Raw genomic sequence first — 18071 nt, 5'->3', positions numbered from 1 at the left:
AAGGTAGGAGGACTGAGGACTGCTTGAGGACAGGGGTTTACGACCAGCCTGGTCAACACAGGGAGAACCCATCTCTACCAACAACAACAACAAAATTAGCCAGGCATGGTAGCACATGCCTGCAGTCCCAGCTACTTGGGAGGCTAAGGCCAGAGGAGCCCTTGAGTTCAAAAGGTAGAGGCTGCAGTGAGCTGTGATCACATCTCTGCACTCCAGCTTGGGCAACAGGGTGAGAAAAATGTTCAATTACATGGGATAGATTTAAAATTTTGGATAGTTTAGGCCAGGCACAGTGGCTCATGCCTGTAATCCCAGCACTTTGACGGGCTGAGGTAGGAGGTTCACTTGAGGCCAGGAGTTCAAGACTGGCCTGGGCAACATAGCCAGACCATGTCTCTACCAAAAAAATAAAAATAAATAAATAAATAAAAATAAAGGCTGAGTGCGGTGGCTTACGCCTGTAATCCCACCACTTTGGGAGGCTGAGGTGGGTGGATCACAAGGTTAGGAGATCAAAACCATCTTGGCTAACACAGTGAAACCCCGTCTCTACAAAAAATACAAAAAATTAGTCGGGCATCATGGCGGGCACCTGTAGTCCCAGCTACTCGGGAGGCTGAGGAAGGAGAATGGCGTGAACCCGGGAGGCGGAGCTTGCAGTGAGTCAACATTGTGCCACTGCGTTCCGGCCTGGGTGACAGAGCGAGACTCCACCTCAAAAAAAAGTAAAAAAAATAAAGATAAAAGTTAGCCAGGCTACTTAGGAAGCTGAGGCAGGAAGATCCCTTGATCTCAAAAGTTTGCAGCTGCAGTGAGCTAGCATTGTGCCACTGCACTTCAGACTAAGCAACAGAGCAAGACCCCATCTCTAAAATAAAATAAAATTTTGGAATTCATCTATACAATGGAATATTATGCAGCTATAAAAAAGAATGAAAAGGTCTTTATGTACCAATATGGAACAATCATAATGAAAAAGCAAGGTGAAGAACAGTGTGTAAGGTATGCTCCCACTTATATAAAAAAGGGAAAAAATATAATAAATGAATATCCATACACATATACACAAACCTACCAACACATAATTGCTTATAGAAGTAGAGAATATAACTAGAACTTAACTTCCCTCCAGAGAGGAAAGCTTTTTGTTAGAAGTGAAGATTGAGGGCTGGGTGCAGTGGCTCACATCTATAATCCCAGCACTTTGGGAGGCTGAGGCAGGCAGATCACTTGAGGTCAGGCGTTCGAGACCAGCCTGGCCAACATGGCAAAACCCCATCTCTACTAAAAATACAAAAATCAGCTGGGCATGGTGGCAGGTGTCTGTAATCCCAGCTATTCAGAAGGCTGAGGCAGGAGGATCGCCTGAACCCAGGAGGCAGAGGTTGCAGGAGTTGAGGCTGCACCACTGCACTTCAGCCTGGGTGACAGAGCAAGACTCCATCTTAAAAAAAAAAAAAAAAAGAAAAGGAAAGAACATTGAGGAGTCTTTTTCGTGTATACTCTTTTACATATATATGTGTGTGTGTATATATATGTGTGTGTGTGTATATATATGTGTGTGTATATATATGTGTGTATATATATGTGTATATATATGTGTGTATATATAGATGTGTGTGTGTGTGTATATATATATATATATGTTTTTTTTTTTTTTAGACGCAGTTTCACTCGTCACCCAGGCTGGAGTGCAATGGCACAATCTCGGCTTACTGCAACCTCTGCCTCCTGGGTTCAAGCTATTCTCCTGCCTCAGTCTCCCGAGTAGCAGGGATTACAGGTGTGTGCCACCATGCCCAGCTAATTTTTGTGGTTTTGTTTGTTTGTTTTTTTAGAGACAGAGTTTTGCTCGTCACTCAGATTGGAGTGCAATGGCACAATCTCGGCTCACCGCAACCTCCACCTCCCAGGTTCAAGCAATTCTCTTGCCTCAACCTCCCAAGTAGCTAGGATTACAGGTGTGCACCACCATGCCTGGCTAAATTTGTATTTTTAGTAGAGATGGGGTTTTGCCATGTTGGCCAGGCTGGTTTCGAATTCCTGACCTTAGATGATCCACCCGCCTCAGCCTCCCAAAGTGCTGGGATTACAGGCATAAGCCACTGCACCCAGCTTCTTTTACATATTTTCAATTTTGAATCATATAAATACATTGCCTATTCAAAAGTACATAAACTTTACATTGAAAAAAATGTTCTCTAATTTGTGGTAGCAACAGAATATAAAGGCTACAGTAATGCTAGGGCCCAAAGACCCAGTTTTGCAAGGGACCCATATGTCAAGAAAGCAGGTGGGGGGGTTCTAAGGTCATTTTCCCCAAATTATTTATCACTCAGTAAATAAACTAACATCTGTGTCAGCATGCCTGTCACTTGAGTTTACTGTATTTACTCTAATAATTATATTTTCCACATAAGATTGTCAGCGCCCTAAAGAGATTTTTCTATCATCTTTGTAACTGTGTGGAGCTCCACCCCAGGTGGGAGTTCCATTAACTGGCTGGCGGTCAGCACCTATAGCTCTGGTGATGTCTCTGCTGGGATAGCACTCCTTGAGCAGCTTTGACAGTGGCTCTCGCCCTTGGAGGTACATTAGAGTCCCCGGGGAAGCTTTTAAAAATATTGATGCCTGGCCTCACCCCTAGAGATTCTGGTTTGTTCTGGGGAGAGGTCTGGGCACTGGTAATTGTTAAAAGTTCCCCAGCTGATTCTAATGTGCAGACAGATTTAAGACCCATTGATCTATGAGAACAATAGTGAAGATGGAGAAGAGGAACAATTATAGATAAACGGCAGTATAAAACCATTTCACAAGCCACGGATAAGGCATAATAATAACTATTATTTTTTGAGACAGTCTCACTCTGTTGCCCAGGCTGGAGGGCAGTGGCACAAACTTGGCTCACTGCAATCTCCGCCTCCCAGGTTCAAGCAATTCTCCTGCCTCAGCCTCCTGAGTAGCTACAATTACAGGCTCATACCACCATGCCCAGCTAATTTTTGCATTTTTAGTAGAGACGGGGTTTCCCCATGTTGGGCAGGCTGGTCTTGAACTCCTGACCTCAGGTGATCCACCCACCTTGGCCTCCCAAAGTCGTGGGATAACAGGCATGAGCCACTGCACTTGGCCGAGCCATAATTTTTTTTTTTTTTTGAGACTGAGTCTTGCTCTGTCGCCCAGGCTGGGGTGCAATGGCGCGATCTTGGCTCACTGCATCCTCCGCCTCCTGGATTCAGGCAATTTTCCTACCTCAGCCTCCCGAGTAGCTGAGATTAACAGATGCGCATAACCACTCCCGGTTAATTTCTGTATTTTTAGTAGAGACGGCGTTTCACCATGTTGGCCAAGCTGGTCTCGAACTCCTGATCTCTGGTGATCCACTCGCCTTGGCCTCCCAAAGTGCTGGGATTACAGGTGTGAGCGATCGTGCCTGGCTGGCATAATTATTTTTAAGTGTGAGGTTTAAATAGTCTGCCTTATATCAATTCTAAGGTATTATATAATCTTGAAGCAACAAATTAAACCAAAAATGAACCTCCCTAGGTTCTCCCACTTAGAAACATTTACACTGAGATTAGTTTATCACTTTTTGTGGAAATACCTGATAATTAAATTTAAAAGGATTTCAAAAAATAGGAGAACGACTTTGACATCAAGGAAGCATTATGAGGCCAAGTGCGGTGGCCCACACCTGTAACCTCAGTACTTTGGGAGGTTGAGGTGGGCGGATCACTTGAGCCCAGGAGTTTGAGGTCAGCCTGGACAACACGGTGAAATCACGTCTCTACCAAAAAAACAAAAAATTAGCCAGGCATGGTAGTGCATGCCTGTAGTCCCAGCTACTCAGGAGGCTGTGGTGGGAGGATCACTTGAGCCCAGGAGGCAGAGGTTGTAGTGAGCTGAGATTGAACCACTGCACTCCAGTCTGAGTGACAGCGTGAGACCCTGTCTCAAAAACATTAACAAAAACAAAACCCACTTTTGCTCTTAAAAGTATCCACTGCAGGCCAGACACGGTGGCTCATGCCTGTAATCCCAGCACTTTGGGAGGCTGAGGCGGGTGGATCAGCTGAGGTCAGGAGTTCAAGACCTGCCTGGCCAACATGGTGAAACCCCATCTATACTAAAAATACAAGAATTAGCCAGGTGTGGTGGCATGCAACTATTAATCCCAGCTACTTGGGAGCCTGGGGCAGGAGAATCACTGGAATCCGGGAGGCACAGGTTGCAGTGAGCTGAGATCACGTCACTGCACTCCAGCCTGGGTGACAAAGCAAGACTCTGTCTCAAAAAAAAAAAACTATCCACTGCATAAAATAGAAATCCATGAGTCTAAACTGGTGTGTGCGTGTGTGTGTGTGTGTGTGTGTGTATACAGATATATAACTGAGTAAATAAATGGGGGAGAAGGAAATCTCTTCCTGACAGTAATATGCCAACTATAATAAATGTAGAAGTATGATCCAAAAAACACCATTTGTCAACCATCATGGTGGTGGCTGACTCAGGCAACAGTTGTCAATGGATGCTAAGCCTGGTAGGTGGAGGTCTGATATGAACAGGATATTGGCATAATCTCAGAATCCATCTCTCCTCAAAGGGCACCGGCCCATTACAAGGGGAGAAAACAGGGTCTCTGTGCTAGAGATGCTTGGAGGACACCAATGTAACTGGGTGACCAGGGTTATCACCACCAGAAGTGAGACAGGACAGCCATACACCTCCTGATGTGGTGCACTGCTGAGAGTCCAGCCTAATTTCTGTGGTCTTACTGCCAAAAATGTATGATCTGGTTATGATGATGGATGCACAACTCTGTAAACAGATTTCAGCACTTAACAAGGATGAGTGGCATGGTATGCAAATTGTATCTCAATACAGAGATGGTTATAAAAGTCTCTAACCCAAGTCTGATCATAAGACAACAGCCTAGGCCAGGTGTGGTGGCTCACGCCTGTAATCCCAGTACTTTGGGAGGCCAAGGTGGGTGGATCAGCTGAGGTCAGGAGTCCAAGACCAGCCTGGCTAACACGGTGAAATCCTGTCTCTACTAAAAAAACAGAAATTAGCCGCGCATGGTGGTGGGTGCCTGTAATCCCAGCTACTCAGGAGGCTGAGGCAGGAGAATTGCTTGAACCCAGGAGGCGGAGGTTGCAGTGAGTGGAAATTGCACCACTGCACTCCAGCCTGGGTGACAGAGAGAGACTCCATTTCAAAAAAAAAAAGAAAGAAAGAAAAGAAAACATCCTAGGCAACACAGGGAGATCCCATCTCTACAGAAAAATACAACAATCAGCCAGATGTGGTGGTGCATGTCAGTAGTCCCAGCTACTTGGGAGGCTATGGCAGAAGGACTGCTTGAATCCACGAGGTCAAGGCTACAGTCAGCTGTGATAGTGTGACTGCACTCCAGCTTGGGTGACACAGCAAGACCCCATCTTAAAAAAAAAAAAAAAAAAGGGAAGAAGAAAACATTAGCTAAACACAGGCTGAGAATTATCAGAGTGAAAGACCTGTATTCTTTTTTTTTTTTTTTTTTGAGGCAGTCTCGCTGTGTCACCCAGGCTAGCGTGCAGTGGCATGATCTCCACTCACTGACACCTCCGCCTCACAGATTCAAGCGATTCTCCTGCCTCAGCCTGCCGAGTAGCTGGGATTACAGGTGCACACCACCACGCCCAGCTAATTTTTGTATTTTTAGTAGAGACAGGGTTTCACCATGTTGGCCAGGCTGGTATCGAACTCCTGACCTGAGGTGATCTGCCCACCTCAGCCTCCCAGAGTGCTGGGATTACAGGTGTGAGCCACCATGCCCGGCCAATATTGTTGTATGAATCTAACATTACTTGTATAGTGGTATAATATTAATTAATGATGGATTATAAGAATCCATTCTGTAATCTCTGTAACTATTACAAATTAATATAAAGGGACTTAGCTTACAAGCCAATAGGGCAGAAAATACTTGACCTAAAAGAAGGCGAGCACAGAGAAACTAAGCCTATAGAGCATATTTCTCTTGGGGAATGAGAACAATATTAAGAACCTAGCAATTAAGCAAACACAAGCAGCTGTCTGCTTTGCTTAAATGCAATCCACATTATTTACAAACACAAATTTTTGTCAAAGTCTAAAATGTTGCTGGGTACAGTGGGTCATGCCTGTAGTCCGTAGTCCCAGCACTTTGGGAGGCCAAGGTGGGAGGACTGCTTGAGGCCAGGAATTCAAGCTCAGCCTGGGTAAGAATGCGAGATCCTGTCTACCAAAACACCACCACCGAAAAAAAAAAAGGAAAATGAAATTTGCCAACTCTCTAAAAACCAGAGAACATGAGCATTATTAGCCATCCTTAAGCAAAATTCAGGAGATTCCACCTTGCTTCTTCTCATGCTACTTAGCAACATTTAGATTAGCTACTGGTGGGGCAGTATCTCTGAAAGGAGAGGGAATCTGATACGATTAGTGCAGCACAGCCATGAGCCAAATGCAGTCTGATCCTTACCTGCCCTGCTCCAAAAGGACAGTATCCTTCCACCCCATTTTGGAGAGGTGATAGGCCACAGAAGTGCCCGTGATTCCACCTCCACAGATGACCACCTGTGCCTGGGTGGGCAGGGCCATGGAACGCGCCTCGGCAGCTGACGTGCTGTTTCTTGCAGAGGACCAGTTCTGCCATCCTGGGCTGGCTCTTTGTCTTCCAACAATCGACAGCAACCAGTAAAACATCATGTCTCTCACCAGCTAGATCTCAGGAACTCAAACTAGACAGAGAAACCAAACATATTTCATGCCATTCAACTCAGTGCATGGGATTAATGAGAACGGGATTTGACAAAGAACGATAGCCATTCATTCAGCAAATATTTGAGGGTGGCCGGGCGCGGTGCCTCACACCTGTAATCCCAGCACTCTGGGAGGCCGAGGCAGGCGGATCACGAGGTCAGGAGATCGAGACCATCCTGGCTAACACAGTGAAACCCCGTCTCTACTAAAAACACAAAAAATTAGGCTGGGCACAGTGGCTCACATCTGTAATCCCAGCACTTTGGGAGGCCGCGGCGAGTAGATAACGAGGTCAGGGGTTCGAGACCAGCCTGACCAACATGGTGAAAACCTGTCTCTACTAAAAATACAAAAATTAGCTGGGCATGGTGGCGGGTGCCTGTAATCCCAGCTACTCAGGAGGCTGAGGCAGGAGAATTGCTTGAAGCCGGGAGGCGGAGGTTGCAGTGAGCAGAGATCGCGCCACCGCACTCCAGCCTGGGCGACAGAGCGAGACTCCGTCTCAAAAAACAAAAACAAAAACAAAAAAAGAAATATTTGAGGGCATTCTGAGTTTCAGATATTCTGCTAGCAGTGAACAAGAATGGGGAAGTCCCTGTCTTTATGAAATTTACATTTGAGAGTTTGCGTGTGTGAATGAGGAGAGCACCAATCAATATACAAATAAACATACAAATAAAACAGTAAATAAAGCTAATGTGATAGAGTAACTAGGGGCATATTTAAAACAGGATGGTCAGAAACAGCCTCCAAGGAAGTGACATTTGGAAACAGACCTGAAGGATAAGGAACGAGCTATACATTTGGCAGACACTGAGACGAGCATGTGCAAAAGCCCTGAGGTAAGACAGACCAAGAACAAAAAGGAGGCTGGCATGTACACGACACGGGGAGTGTGGGGAGATGATCTAAGACAATGCTGGAGAGGCAGGCGGAAGCCAGTTACACACAGCCCTTGGGTGCCATCAGCAGGAGTTGGAATTTTATTCAAAGTACAAAGGAAAATCACTAATGCGGGAGTATCACTAGCAGGGGAATGAAATGATCTGGGATGTTTTTCTTTTCTTTGTTTTTTTTGGCGGTGGGGGGTGGGGGGATGTTTTCCAAAGGTCAGTCTGGCTCCATGGTGGAGAGCGGATGGTAGAATTATAAAAACAGAGTCGACTTCCTAGGCTCAAGTGATCCTCCCACCTTGGTCTCCCAAAGTGCTGAGATTACAGGCATGAACCACTGCCCTTGGACAAGGCAGGGTTTTAACAAACTTAATCTATCAGCAAAACAGATGACTGTTCAAGTTTCAAGAAACTGAAGAAGAAAGCAGTCCATGCAGTCATGTGTACAGGAGGATGAGGACTTTGAAACGAGAGGCGGTAGACAAGGGGGCCTCAGGGCAGCTCACTGCTAGTCATCTCCTTACCGCCTCCACTGCCAGCCACAGGACCCACAGATGCTCCACAGTCAGCCCAAATTGTCCAAGGCCAAGGTATCTATGTCCATCCATCAGAACTGCAACCAATGCAAGCACAGACTGTGTCCAGGCAGACATCCCATCCAACTGGAGACAAATTGTCTTGGCCACCCTGTGGTTGCCACCATGCCTCTCATCCCTGGTCCCTGTTAAGCACCATCTCAAAACAGAAGCTTCTCTACCCGGCTAGTCTTTCCATAATCTCATCTCCACGTGACCAATTTATTTCCCGTGGCCCAAGCTCTCTTTGCTTTCCTCTCCTTCAAGCCCCTCTACTGCACCCTCTAGAATACCTTTCCCAAAGGTAAACACCCACCCCTTTGCTGACATTCTCTCCACCCTCTGTCCCAATGGCAACACAGCTCTCCTGGGGAACTGCTGCTGCCAAATGGCCAGCCCCGTCCCATTGACCTCACTGTCAACCTCCTGGCTTCTGACCCGTGACCACTCGGTTATACTTGAAAACTGTCCTGCTCCTTGGTGGCGTAGGCTAGCACATGTTAAGCCACAGGCAGACCTCTGTCTGTATTCAGGTTCAGAGCCCAGCTATTCCTCTCTCAACCTTCAACTTCACCTCCTTTCTTCCCTCATTCTAAGCAGATAACCTGGCTCATCTCATTCCCTGAAACCCTTCCTGTAGACCCGCTTGCATCTGCAACCATCTCTTCCTTCCTTCTTTTATCCACTGGAAAGTTAATCTCCCCCAAGGGCCCTGGATCCCACTTCCTCCTCTCTTCTCTTGACCCTAGCTCCATCAACTGCTGTCTCTCTTTCATGTACCTGCAATGTTTCCCTCCGTTTTTGCTCCTTTTCCTCAGCAATTTTTTTTTTTTTGAGACGGAGTCTCGCTCTGTCGCCCAGTTGGGAGTGCAGCGGTGTGATCTCGGCTCACTGCAACCTCTACATTCCAGATTCAAGCAATTCTCCTGCCTCGGCCTCCTGAACAGCAGGCACTACAAGCACGCGCCACCATGCCCAGCTACTTTTTGTATTTTTAGTAGAGACAGGGTTTCGCCATGTTGATTAGGCTGGTTTTGAACTCCTGACCTCGGGTGATCCACTGGCCTTGGCCTCCCAAAGTGCTGGGATTACAGGCGTAAGCCACCACACCCACCTTAATGACTTTCTGATGCCCTCAGGAAAAAGGCAAAAGTCTTTTCATATCAAGTGCAAGATCCTTCACAGTATGGTTCTTATCTGTGGTCTCATTTCTCCTTTCCTCACACTCTGACCAAGCCAGACTGAACAACCTGTAATTCGTCAAACATATCAGGTGAGGCGTGAATGTTCTATTCGGCTCCAGGTTCTGTGCATGCTGTTCCCTCCTGGCAGGTTCCTGCCACCCCTCCCCCAAATACAGGTAATCTCCTCAGGTCACAGCCTCTTTGACATCTTATTTATTTATTTTTTTTGAGATGAAGTCTCGCTCTGTCGCCCAGGCTGGAGTGCAGTGGTGCGATCTCAGCTCACTGCAAGCTCTGCCTCCTGGATTGATGCCATTCTCCTGCCTCAGCCTGCTGAGTAGCTGGGACTACAGGCACCCGCCACCATGCCTGGCTAATTTTTTTTTTTAATTTTTAGGAGAGACGGGGTTTCACCATGTTAGCCAGGATGGTCTCAATCTCCCGACCTTGTGATCCGCCTGCCTTGGCCTTCCGAAGTGCTGGGATTACAGGTATGAGCCACCGTGCCCAGCCCCCTCTTTGACATCTTATCTGACACTCTCCTCCTCCTTCTCCAACACTTGGTTAGGTGGCTCTTCTATGTTCTCCTATAACACACTACACTTCTCCCAGCACAGAACTTACCACACTGCACAATGGTCTGTTTGCCAATCAGAGAAGCAACACGCCAGCATGGCAGGGAATCCAGGCTTTGGGGGCGGACAGTTCTGGGTTTGAAAATATCCCCACCTCTCACTAGCTGTATGACTATCAGCAAGTTACTAAATCTCTAGGCTTTGAGCTCCTCATCTGTAACACGGGCTAGAAACACCTACCTCACATGGTTGCTGCAAAGACTAAATCAGACAAGGCAGGAAGAACATGGTACAAGCACCTAAGAAGCACTCAGTAAGTGGTAGTTATTTTTTATTATTTTTTGAGACGAGGTCTGTCACGCAGGCTGGAGTACAGCGGCATGATCATGGCTCACTGCAGTCTCAACCACCCAGACTCAAGCGATCCTCCCACCTCAGCCTCCAGAGTAGCTGGGACCACAGATGTGTACCATCACACTCAGCTAATTTTAAAATTATGAATATTTGTAGAGGTGAGGTCTCACTACGTTGCCCAGGATGGTCTCGAGCTCCTGACCTCAAGTGATCTGCCCACCTTGGCCTCCCAAAGTGCTGGAATTACAGGCTGAGCCACCACACCCGGCCTATTATTTCCCTATTATAATGGAACTAAGAGCAGAAACCTTATAAATTGCTCAGTTTTCCCAGCGTTCAGCATAGGTACCTAGGAAATATATGTTGATGCATGAATGAGAACAGAGAACAAAGAAATGGGAGTAAAGAATCAAAGGTAGGCCCCCCAGATTTGAGGAGATACCTAAATACCTGAGAGAATTATTTTTATTTGTATTTATTGTGAAACAGAGTCTCACTCTGTCACCCTGGCTGAAGTGCAGAGGCGTGATCTCAGCTCACTGCAACCTCTGCTTCCCAGGTTCAAGTGTTTCTCCTGCCTCAGCCTCCCAAGTAGCTGGGATTACAGGCGCACACCACTGTGCCCGACTAATTTTTTGTATTTTTAGTAGAGATGGAGTTTCACCATGTTGGCCAGGCTGGTCTCGAACTCCTGACCTCAGGTGATCCACCCACCTTGGCCTCCCAAAGTGCTGGGATTACAGGCATGAGCCACAGTGACCGGCCAATAATTTTTAAAGCTAATATTTTTATAAGTAGTTACAATGCACCAGATACTGCCTATGTATATAACTAATTTAATCCTCACAACCTTATGAGGTAGATACTAGCATTTCTATTCCACACTTGAGGAAACAGGCACAGATAAGTGGAAGTGACTCACCCAAGGTCCTACCAAACTGTTGAGTAGCAGAACCCTGCCAATTTGGCATTAGTGGCCTGCTATTTAATCATGACTCCACGCTACCTTTCAAATAAAAGCAGATGGTAAGGAAAGGACAGCTGTGAGGACTGAACCATTAAGCACATTCCCCTAACAGAAAAAGGGAATTGCAAAGGTGGCAGAACAAACACAGTAACAGATGAGTTTTAAGGTGGAATTAAAAAAAAACTTTAGGCCGGGCGCCATGTTTCACGCCTGTAATCTCAGCACTTTGGGAGGCCGAGGCGGGTAGATCATTTGAGGTCGGAAGTTGGAGACCAGCCTGGCAAACATGGTGAAACCCCGTCTCTACCAAAAATACAAAAAATTAGCTGGGCGTGGTGGCACGCACCTGTGGTCCCAGGTACTCATGGTGCGGCCACCATTGCATCTTGGGCCTCACTAACCAGTTCCCGTTTGTTGGATTCAATACTGTCTCACCACACAGGCCAATCTTGTGTTTTATTAATTTAAAAAAAAATTTTTTTTTGTAGAGATGGGCTCACTATGTTGCCCAGGCTGGTCCTGAACTCCTGAGGTAGGAGGATCGCTTGAGCCTGGGAGACAGAGGTTGCAGTGAGCCGAGATTATGCTACTGCACTCCTGCCTGGGTGACACAGTGAGACTCTGTCTTAAACAAAACAAAACAAAACAAAACAAAACAAGGCCAGGCGCAGGGGCTCACACCTGTAATCCTAGCACTTTGGGAGACCAAGGTGGGTGGATCATTTGAGGTCAGGAGTTTGAGACCAGCCTGATCAGCATGGTGAAACCCCGCCTCTACTAAAAACAGAAAAATTAGCCAGGTGTCGTGGCTTGCACTTGTAGTCCCAGCTACTCAGGAGGCTGAGACAGGAAAATTGCTTCAACCAGGGAGATGGAGGCTGCAGTGGGCAGAGTCGCGCCACTGCCTGGGCGACACAGTGAGACTCCATCTCAAAAAAGCCCAGGGTGCTTGGCGCCAAAAAAGGGATCTCTGACCTTGTGTTCATTATGACCTTCAAAAGAATGAAGTGGTGAGGGCATGAGGGCAGAGGAAAAGAAGGGCTTAAGACAACGAAGGAAAAGAAGGCACCAGAGTCTAGTGCCTTTGCCGCCAAACCTAAGCCTATAAGGTTGGCAGCAAAACCAAAGCACAAACTCATGACAAAGGAGGTAAAGCCAGGGGAGAAGAAACCGAAGACGTCAAAGACAGAAATGAAGCACATCATCTGGTTTAAAACAAATGATAGAGTTTTTACAGTTCTGGAAAATGACCGTATAATATTCTCTGCTAAGAAGAATAACTTCTGCTAAACAACCATAAGACTGCAGCTGGCTCTACTCAGATCTGCTTACTCCAACAAGACCAAGGTGCTAGTTCTAACTTCGAGTTGTCCCTCTGTATGGCTGCAGCGTTGCGCACAAGACTGCCGGTCACAAGGAAGACTGGATGAGCGTGGGTTCACACAACATTTCCCACACTTGCCTCAGCAAAAGAACCACCTGGGACACTTGTTTAAAAATAACAGATTCCCACGGTCCACCTCGGCAGATTCTGATCCTGCCACGCCAGGGAGCTGTACTTTTCAACAAGTACACCAGGTGATCACGCAAGTTTAAGAAATTAACACAAGTTGGCCGGGCGCAGTGGCTCACGCCTGTAATCCCAGCACTTTGGGAGGCTGAGGCGGGCGAATCACGAGGTCAGGAGTTCGAGACCAGCCTGGCCAACACAGTGAAACCCCGTCTCTACTAAAAATGCAAAAATTAGCCGGGCGTGGTGGCGCACACCTGTATTCCCAGCTACTTGGGAGGCTGAGGCAGGAGAATTGCTTGAACTCAGGAAGCAGAGGTTGCAGTGAGCCGAGATCGCGCCACTGCACTCCCGCCTGGGCGACAGAGTGAGACTCCGTCTCGGAAAAAAGAAAAAAAAAGAAAAAAGAAATTAACACAAGTCCCTGCCACTGGAAAAGCATATCCGTCAGGCTGGCTCCTCCTCCACCACCAGCCCCCATCCCGGTACATCACGTTTACATGCATGCGGAAAATGGGCTTGGAGATTCTTGATTCAAATCCGAGGTATCACACATCGGCCCCCAAAGGTCAAACATTAAGAAGGAAGCTTACTGCCCTGTCCCAGACTTTTCTAGGTGACTTCTTCCTCCGGACTCTGCAGCAGTCTTACTAGTTCTAAAAGCACAAGCGGACCGCACGTCTCAACGCGGGAAAACAGTTCCATCTGCAGGGAGGGAGGACCGGGCTAGACAAGCTGGAGTTGGCTCTGCGCCGCAGGGGTGTGCAAGCCCGAGACGGGGGAGCCCGAGGTCACCCCGGCCGCCCTGGCATCGGGGCTGAGGTGCAGGCTCCTGGAGGAGCGGTGCGCAGGCCCAGGGGTAGCCGAGGACACAAGCCAAGGCACGAGCGGACAACCTTACGGGGACGAGTACTGGCGCCTGGACGCGACTTCGCGAGAGGCCAGGCGGAACCCACCGGAAGCGTGAGGTAGCGGGGACCACCCCCGGGCGAAACCAAAGGAGAAAGAGGGGAACCCAGGGGTCCCGGGGCGCTTAGGCCCGCGCGGACGGGGAGGCCAGAGTTGCCCCGAAGCTATCTCCTTACCTCACCGGCCCCCACGGGCTCCGCGCTCAGCTACAGCCCGGCGGGAGCAATGCGGCAGCCACAACAGTTGCCGGCGGTCGCCGCGGGCCGGAAAGCGGGGTTCGGGGATGGGAAGGGGGCGGGGCGAAGCGAGCAAAAAGTTCCGGGGAAGCCGAGACCGCGACCTTCCGCGCTTTACGGCCCCCGGGCAAGGGTACTGCCGGCGCGTGACCTCAGCCGCGCACGAGCGCGCCGTGACGCCCTCGCGGAGCCCCGCCCCTGCCACGTGGGCTTGTTTGGGTCTCGCGAGGCACCGCCCCCCGGGCCTCTTTGCCACCCTCAGAGGCGAGCTGTGGAAGCCTTGACTCTTAGGGCCGTTTTAGAACCGGGGCCTCGGACCGGCGGGGTTTCTGCACGTGGAACCGGAACATCTGAGATGATCGCAGGCCCTGTGGAGTGTGGGGAGCGCGGGAGTTCTTTCTTCCCTCGAGGCCCGTGCCAGGGCTTACTCCAAAGCCAGTGGGTCCCCAGTCCTAAGCCAAGCAGTCCCGGGGGAAAACGCTTCTCATCGCCGTGGGAGCGCGGATCTTGGAAGTGGCTCTGGGCTTTCTTGGGCGAGGCTCTCACAGAGTAGATCGGAAGTCCATTCTGCTGGCCCGCCCCACCTCGGAGGACGGACTAACGGACCTGAGTTCCCGGCCCTATCTTACTCTTCTCAGCTTCTCAGCTTGGCTCAGCTCAGAGGAAGAGGAATCACTGAAGTCTCAGAGAAGTCTCCACTCATCCCTTCCTCACCGTCACATCAGCCTTTTCTTTCCTTCTAGAACTCATCACTGACTCAAGGATATAAGTTTGATGACTGTCTTTTCCACTGGTGTGACACGATCTCTGTCGACAGAACCTTAGTCTTATGCATAGCTTTATTCTCAGCACCCAGAACAGTGCCTGGCACCTCTTCCACTGAATATTATATGCATAAGGGTCTCATGCTGCAGCCACCATTGCATCTTGGGCCACACTATCCAGTTCCCGTTTGTTGGATTCAATACTGTCTCACCACACAAACCAATCTTGTGTTTTATTAATTTAAAAAAAAATTTTTTTTTTGTAGAGATAGGCTCACTATGTTGCCCAGGCTGGGCCTGAACTCCTGGCCTCAAGTGATCCTTCCATCTCAGCCTCCCAAAGTCCTGGGATTACAGGCGTGAACCACCGTGCCTGCCCCAATCTTGTGTTTTATTGCTGGCCACCTGTAGCCAGGCACTGTGCAGGATGATGGGATCCAGCAGTGTACAAGAAAGAGGTGGTTTCTGCTCTTAGGGAGTGGCAGTCAAGTTCCAGGGACCCCTCTGTCACAAGGCCAGGCCACAGCCTACATAGTTTATACCCCATTTACTGGCCAGTCAAATCACACAAAGACAGCCCAGATGAGGTCTGCCAGACAGTGGACTGAAACTATGCCATAGGCTCCTGTGCTAGATAAATACTTCCATATTTTAGCTAGGATTGAATGCTTGGGGACACCTACCTGTCTAAAAAAAGAGAAAACGGCTGACCAATTTGAGACATTCTCAGGGAAGGCTTTCCTGATGCCCAGATGTGGCAATTTCATGAAAAATATCGCAGGTTTTCCTCTTGAACCATTTGGTTCAAGCCATTTCCAGGCACATGAATTTGGGAGAAACCTGGTTGTCTGCAAGAGATGGTGGATGAAATCAAGTGAAATACTTAATGTGTTGATTTCATTCTGTTTACGTGCAGTAAATAGCAAACAAATGGTATAGATCTGTCCCTGATTTCCTTCTCCATCACCATGATCGGCCTCCACTCCAAAATGCTAAGTCTGGCTGGGTGCGGTGGCTCATGCCTATAATGCCAGCACTTTGGGAGGCCAAGGCAGTTGGATCACGTGAGGTCAGAAGTTCGAGACCAGCCTGATCAATATGGTGAAACCCCATCTCTACTAAAAAATACAAAAATTAGCTGGGCGTGGTGGCACATGCCTGTAATCCCAGCTACTTGGGAGGCTGGGACAGGAGAATTGCTTAAACCCAGGAGGCGGAGGTTGCAGTGAGCCAAGATTGTGTCACTGCACTCTAGCCTAGGCGACAGAGTGAGACTGTCTCAAAAAAAAAAAAAAAAAAGGAAGTAAGTCCTAAGGCCCCTTTCATTGTCAATGATGGGTCTTGTCCTTAGTAGGTTCTCATAACCACTGATGCACTATTTTTTCTAGGGGATTGAGTGTTTTTATTTTATTATTATTTTTTAGATGGAGGCTCACTCTGTTGCCCAGGCTGGAGTGCAATGGCGTGGTCTCGGTTCACTGCAACCTCTGCCTCCCAGGTTCAGGCGATTCTCCTACCTCAGCCTCCCCAGTAGCTGGGACTGTACAGGCATGCGCCACCACGCTGGGCTAATTTTTGTATTTTTATTAGAGACAGGGTTTCACTATGTTGGCCAGGCTGGTCTCAAACTCCTGACCTCGTGATCCGCCACCTAGGCCTCCCAAAGTGCTGGAATTACAGGTGTGAGCCACCGCGTCCAGCCTATTTTTATTTTTTGAGATTAGCTCTCACTCTGTCACCCAGGCTGGAGCACAGTGGTGCAATCACGGCTCACTGCAGTCTTAACTTCCTGGGCTCTAGCGATTCTCCCACCTCAGCCTTCCGAATAGCTGAGACCTCAGGTGTGTGCCACCGTCCCCAGCTAACTTTTGTATTTTTTGGTAGAGGTGGGGTTTCACTATATTGCTGAGGCTGGCATTAAACTCCTGACCTCAAGAGATCCACCTGCCTTGGCCTCCCAATGTGCTGGGATTAGAGGCATGAGCCACCACCCTCCTGCCCTAAACAGACGTTTTAATTACACTTGTGAAGTCCTCTTGTGAAATCTTCATCTGCAGTGACTTGGTAAATGTATTTGCTACCACACAGGATAAACAGTGTACAGACAAACATTTGACATACCTATGTTACCACAGTGTAAGAATGAATTTGGATCTAAGGTCGCTAAGATGCAGGTGTTTATCTTACCTCCCTGCAGCACCGGCATGGCTGTGGGGAAGGCCTCCCTCCTCCCTCTGAAGTTCTTGTCGCCATCAGTGGACTGGACATCTGCCTACAACCGACTTCACAGAAAGGACCTGACACCTGGCATGCTTCTTGTGTGCTTGAGAGCCTGTGTTTGTGTGGAAAGCAGGGATGTTCTCATTCACACCATGGGAAGAGAAGAATGTTGCGAGTAGCAATCAGTACTTCTTTTTTTTTTTTTTTTGTGAGACAGAGTCTTGCTTTGTCACCCAGGCTGGAGTACAGTGGTGCGATCTTGGCTCACTGCAAGCTCTGCCTCCCGGGCTCACGCCATTCTCCTGCATCAGCCTCCCGAGTAGCTGGGACTACAGGCGCATGCCACCATGCCTGGCTAATTTTTGTATTTTTAGTAGAGACGGGGTTTCACCATGTTGCTCAGGCTGGTCTCGAACCCCTAATCTCGTGATCCGCCTGCCTCAGCCTCCCAAAGTGCTGGGATTACAGGCGTGAGCCACCATGCCCAGCCAAATCTAGGGCTGGAACATGGCTGCAGCACACAAATAGAATTGAATTCCATAGTTTTGTTCACCCTGTTTTTTGTTTGTTTGTAGTTGTTGCTGTTTTTGAGACAGAGTCTCGCTCTGTCGCCTAGGCTGGAGTGCAGTGGTGCAATCTCGGCTCACTGCAAACTCTGCCTCCCGGGTTCAAACTATTCTCCTGCCTCAGCCTCCCAAGTAGGTGGGACTACAGGCGCCCACCACCACACCCGGCTAATTTTTGTATTTTATTAGAGACAGGGTTTCACCATATTGGCCAGGCTGGTCTGGAACTCCCAACCTTGTGATCCACCCACCTCGGCCTCCCACAGTGCTGGGATTACAGGCGTGAGCCACCACACCCAGCCCCTGTTTTGTTTTTGTTTTGCTTGTTTCTTAGGGTTGTTTTTCTATTTATGGCAAAGGCATTGGCTTTCCATTTGTAGCATCAATAGAATATTTCTCATTTACAATAACCTTATGTCATAGTAAATGGTAAAGGGATTTAAAGCAGTGGTTTTCAGCCGCCAGAGGCCTGAGTGAGTTTGGGCACACTCTGTGTGATCGGGCAGAAGGCCTGTGGGAAGTTTAGCTGAGG

The 18071-nt window shown here is 48.4% G+C and overlaps 1 protein-coding gene across 1 annotated transcript in view; it reads right to left on the bottom strand.

Moving 5' to 3' along the window:
• The window catches only part of PDPR (pyruvate dehydrogenase phosphatase regulatory subunit), a 62552-nt gene extending 48673 nt beyond the window's left edge, over positions 1–13879 (bottom strand). The window contains 2 exon segments of the mRNA XM_063797351.1: positions 6506–6764; positions 8204–13879. Of these exon segments, the coding sequence (XP_063653421.1) occupies positions 6506–6732 (227 nt within the window). The 5' untranslated portion in view covers positions 6733–6764; positions 8204–13879.
• Between the last annotated feature and the right edge of the window lie 4192 nt (positions 13880–18071).

The sequence above is a fragment of the Pan troglodytes genome, chromosome 18 (assembly GCF_028858775.2).
Source record: "Pan troglodytes isolate AG18354 chromosome 18, NHGRI_mPanTro3-v2.0_pri, whole genome shotgun sequence".
Lineage (NCBI taxonomy): Eukaryota > Metazoa > Chordata > Mammalia > Primates > Hominidae > Pan > Pan troglodytes.
The sequence above is the reverse complement of the archived record's forward strand: the minus strand, read 5'-3'. Positions and strand labels throughout refer to the sequence as shown.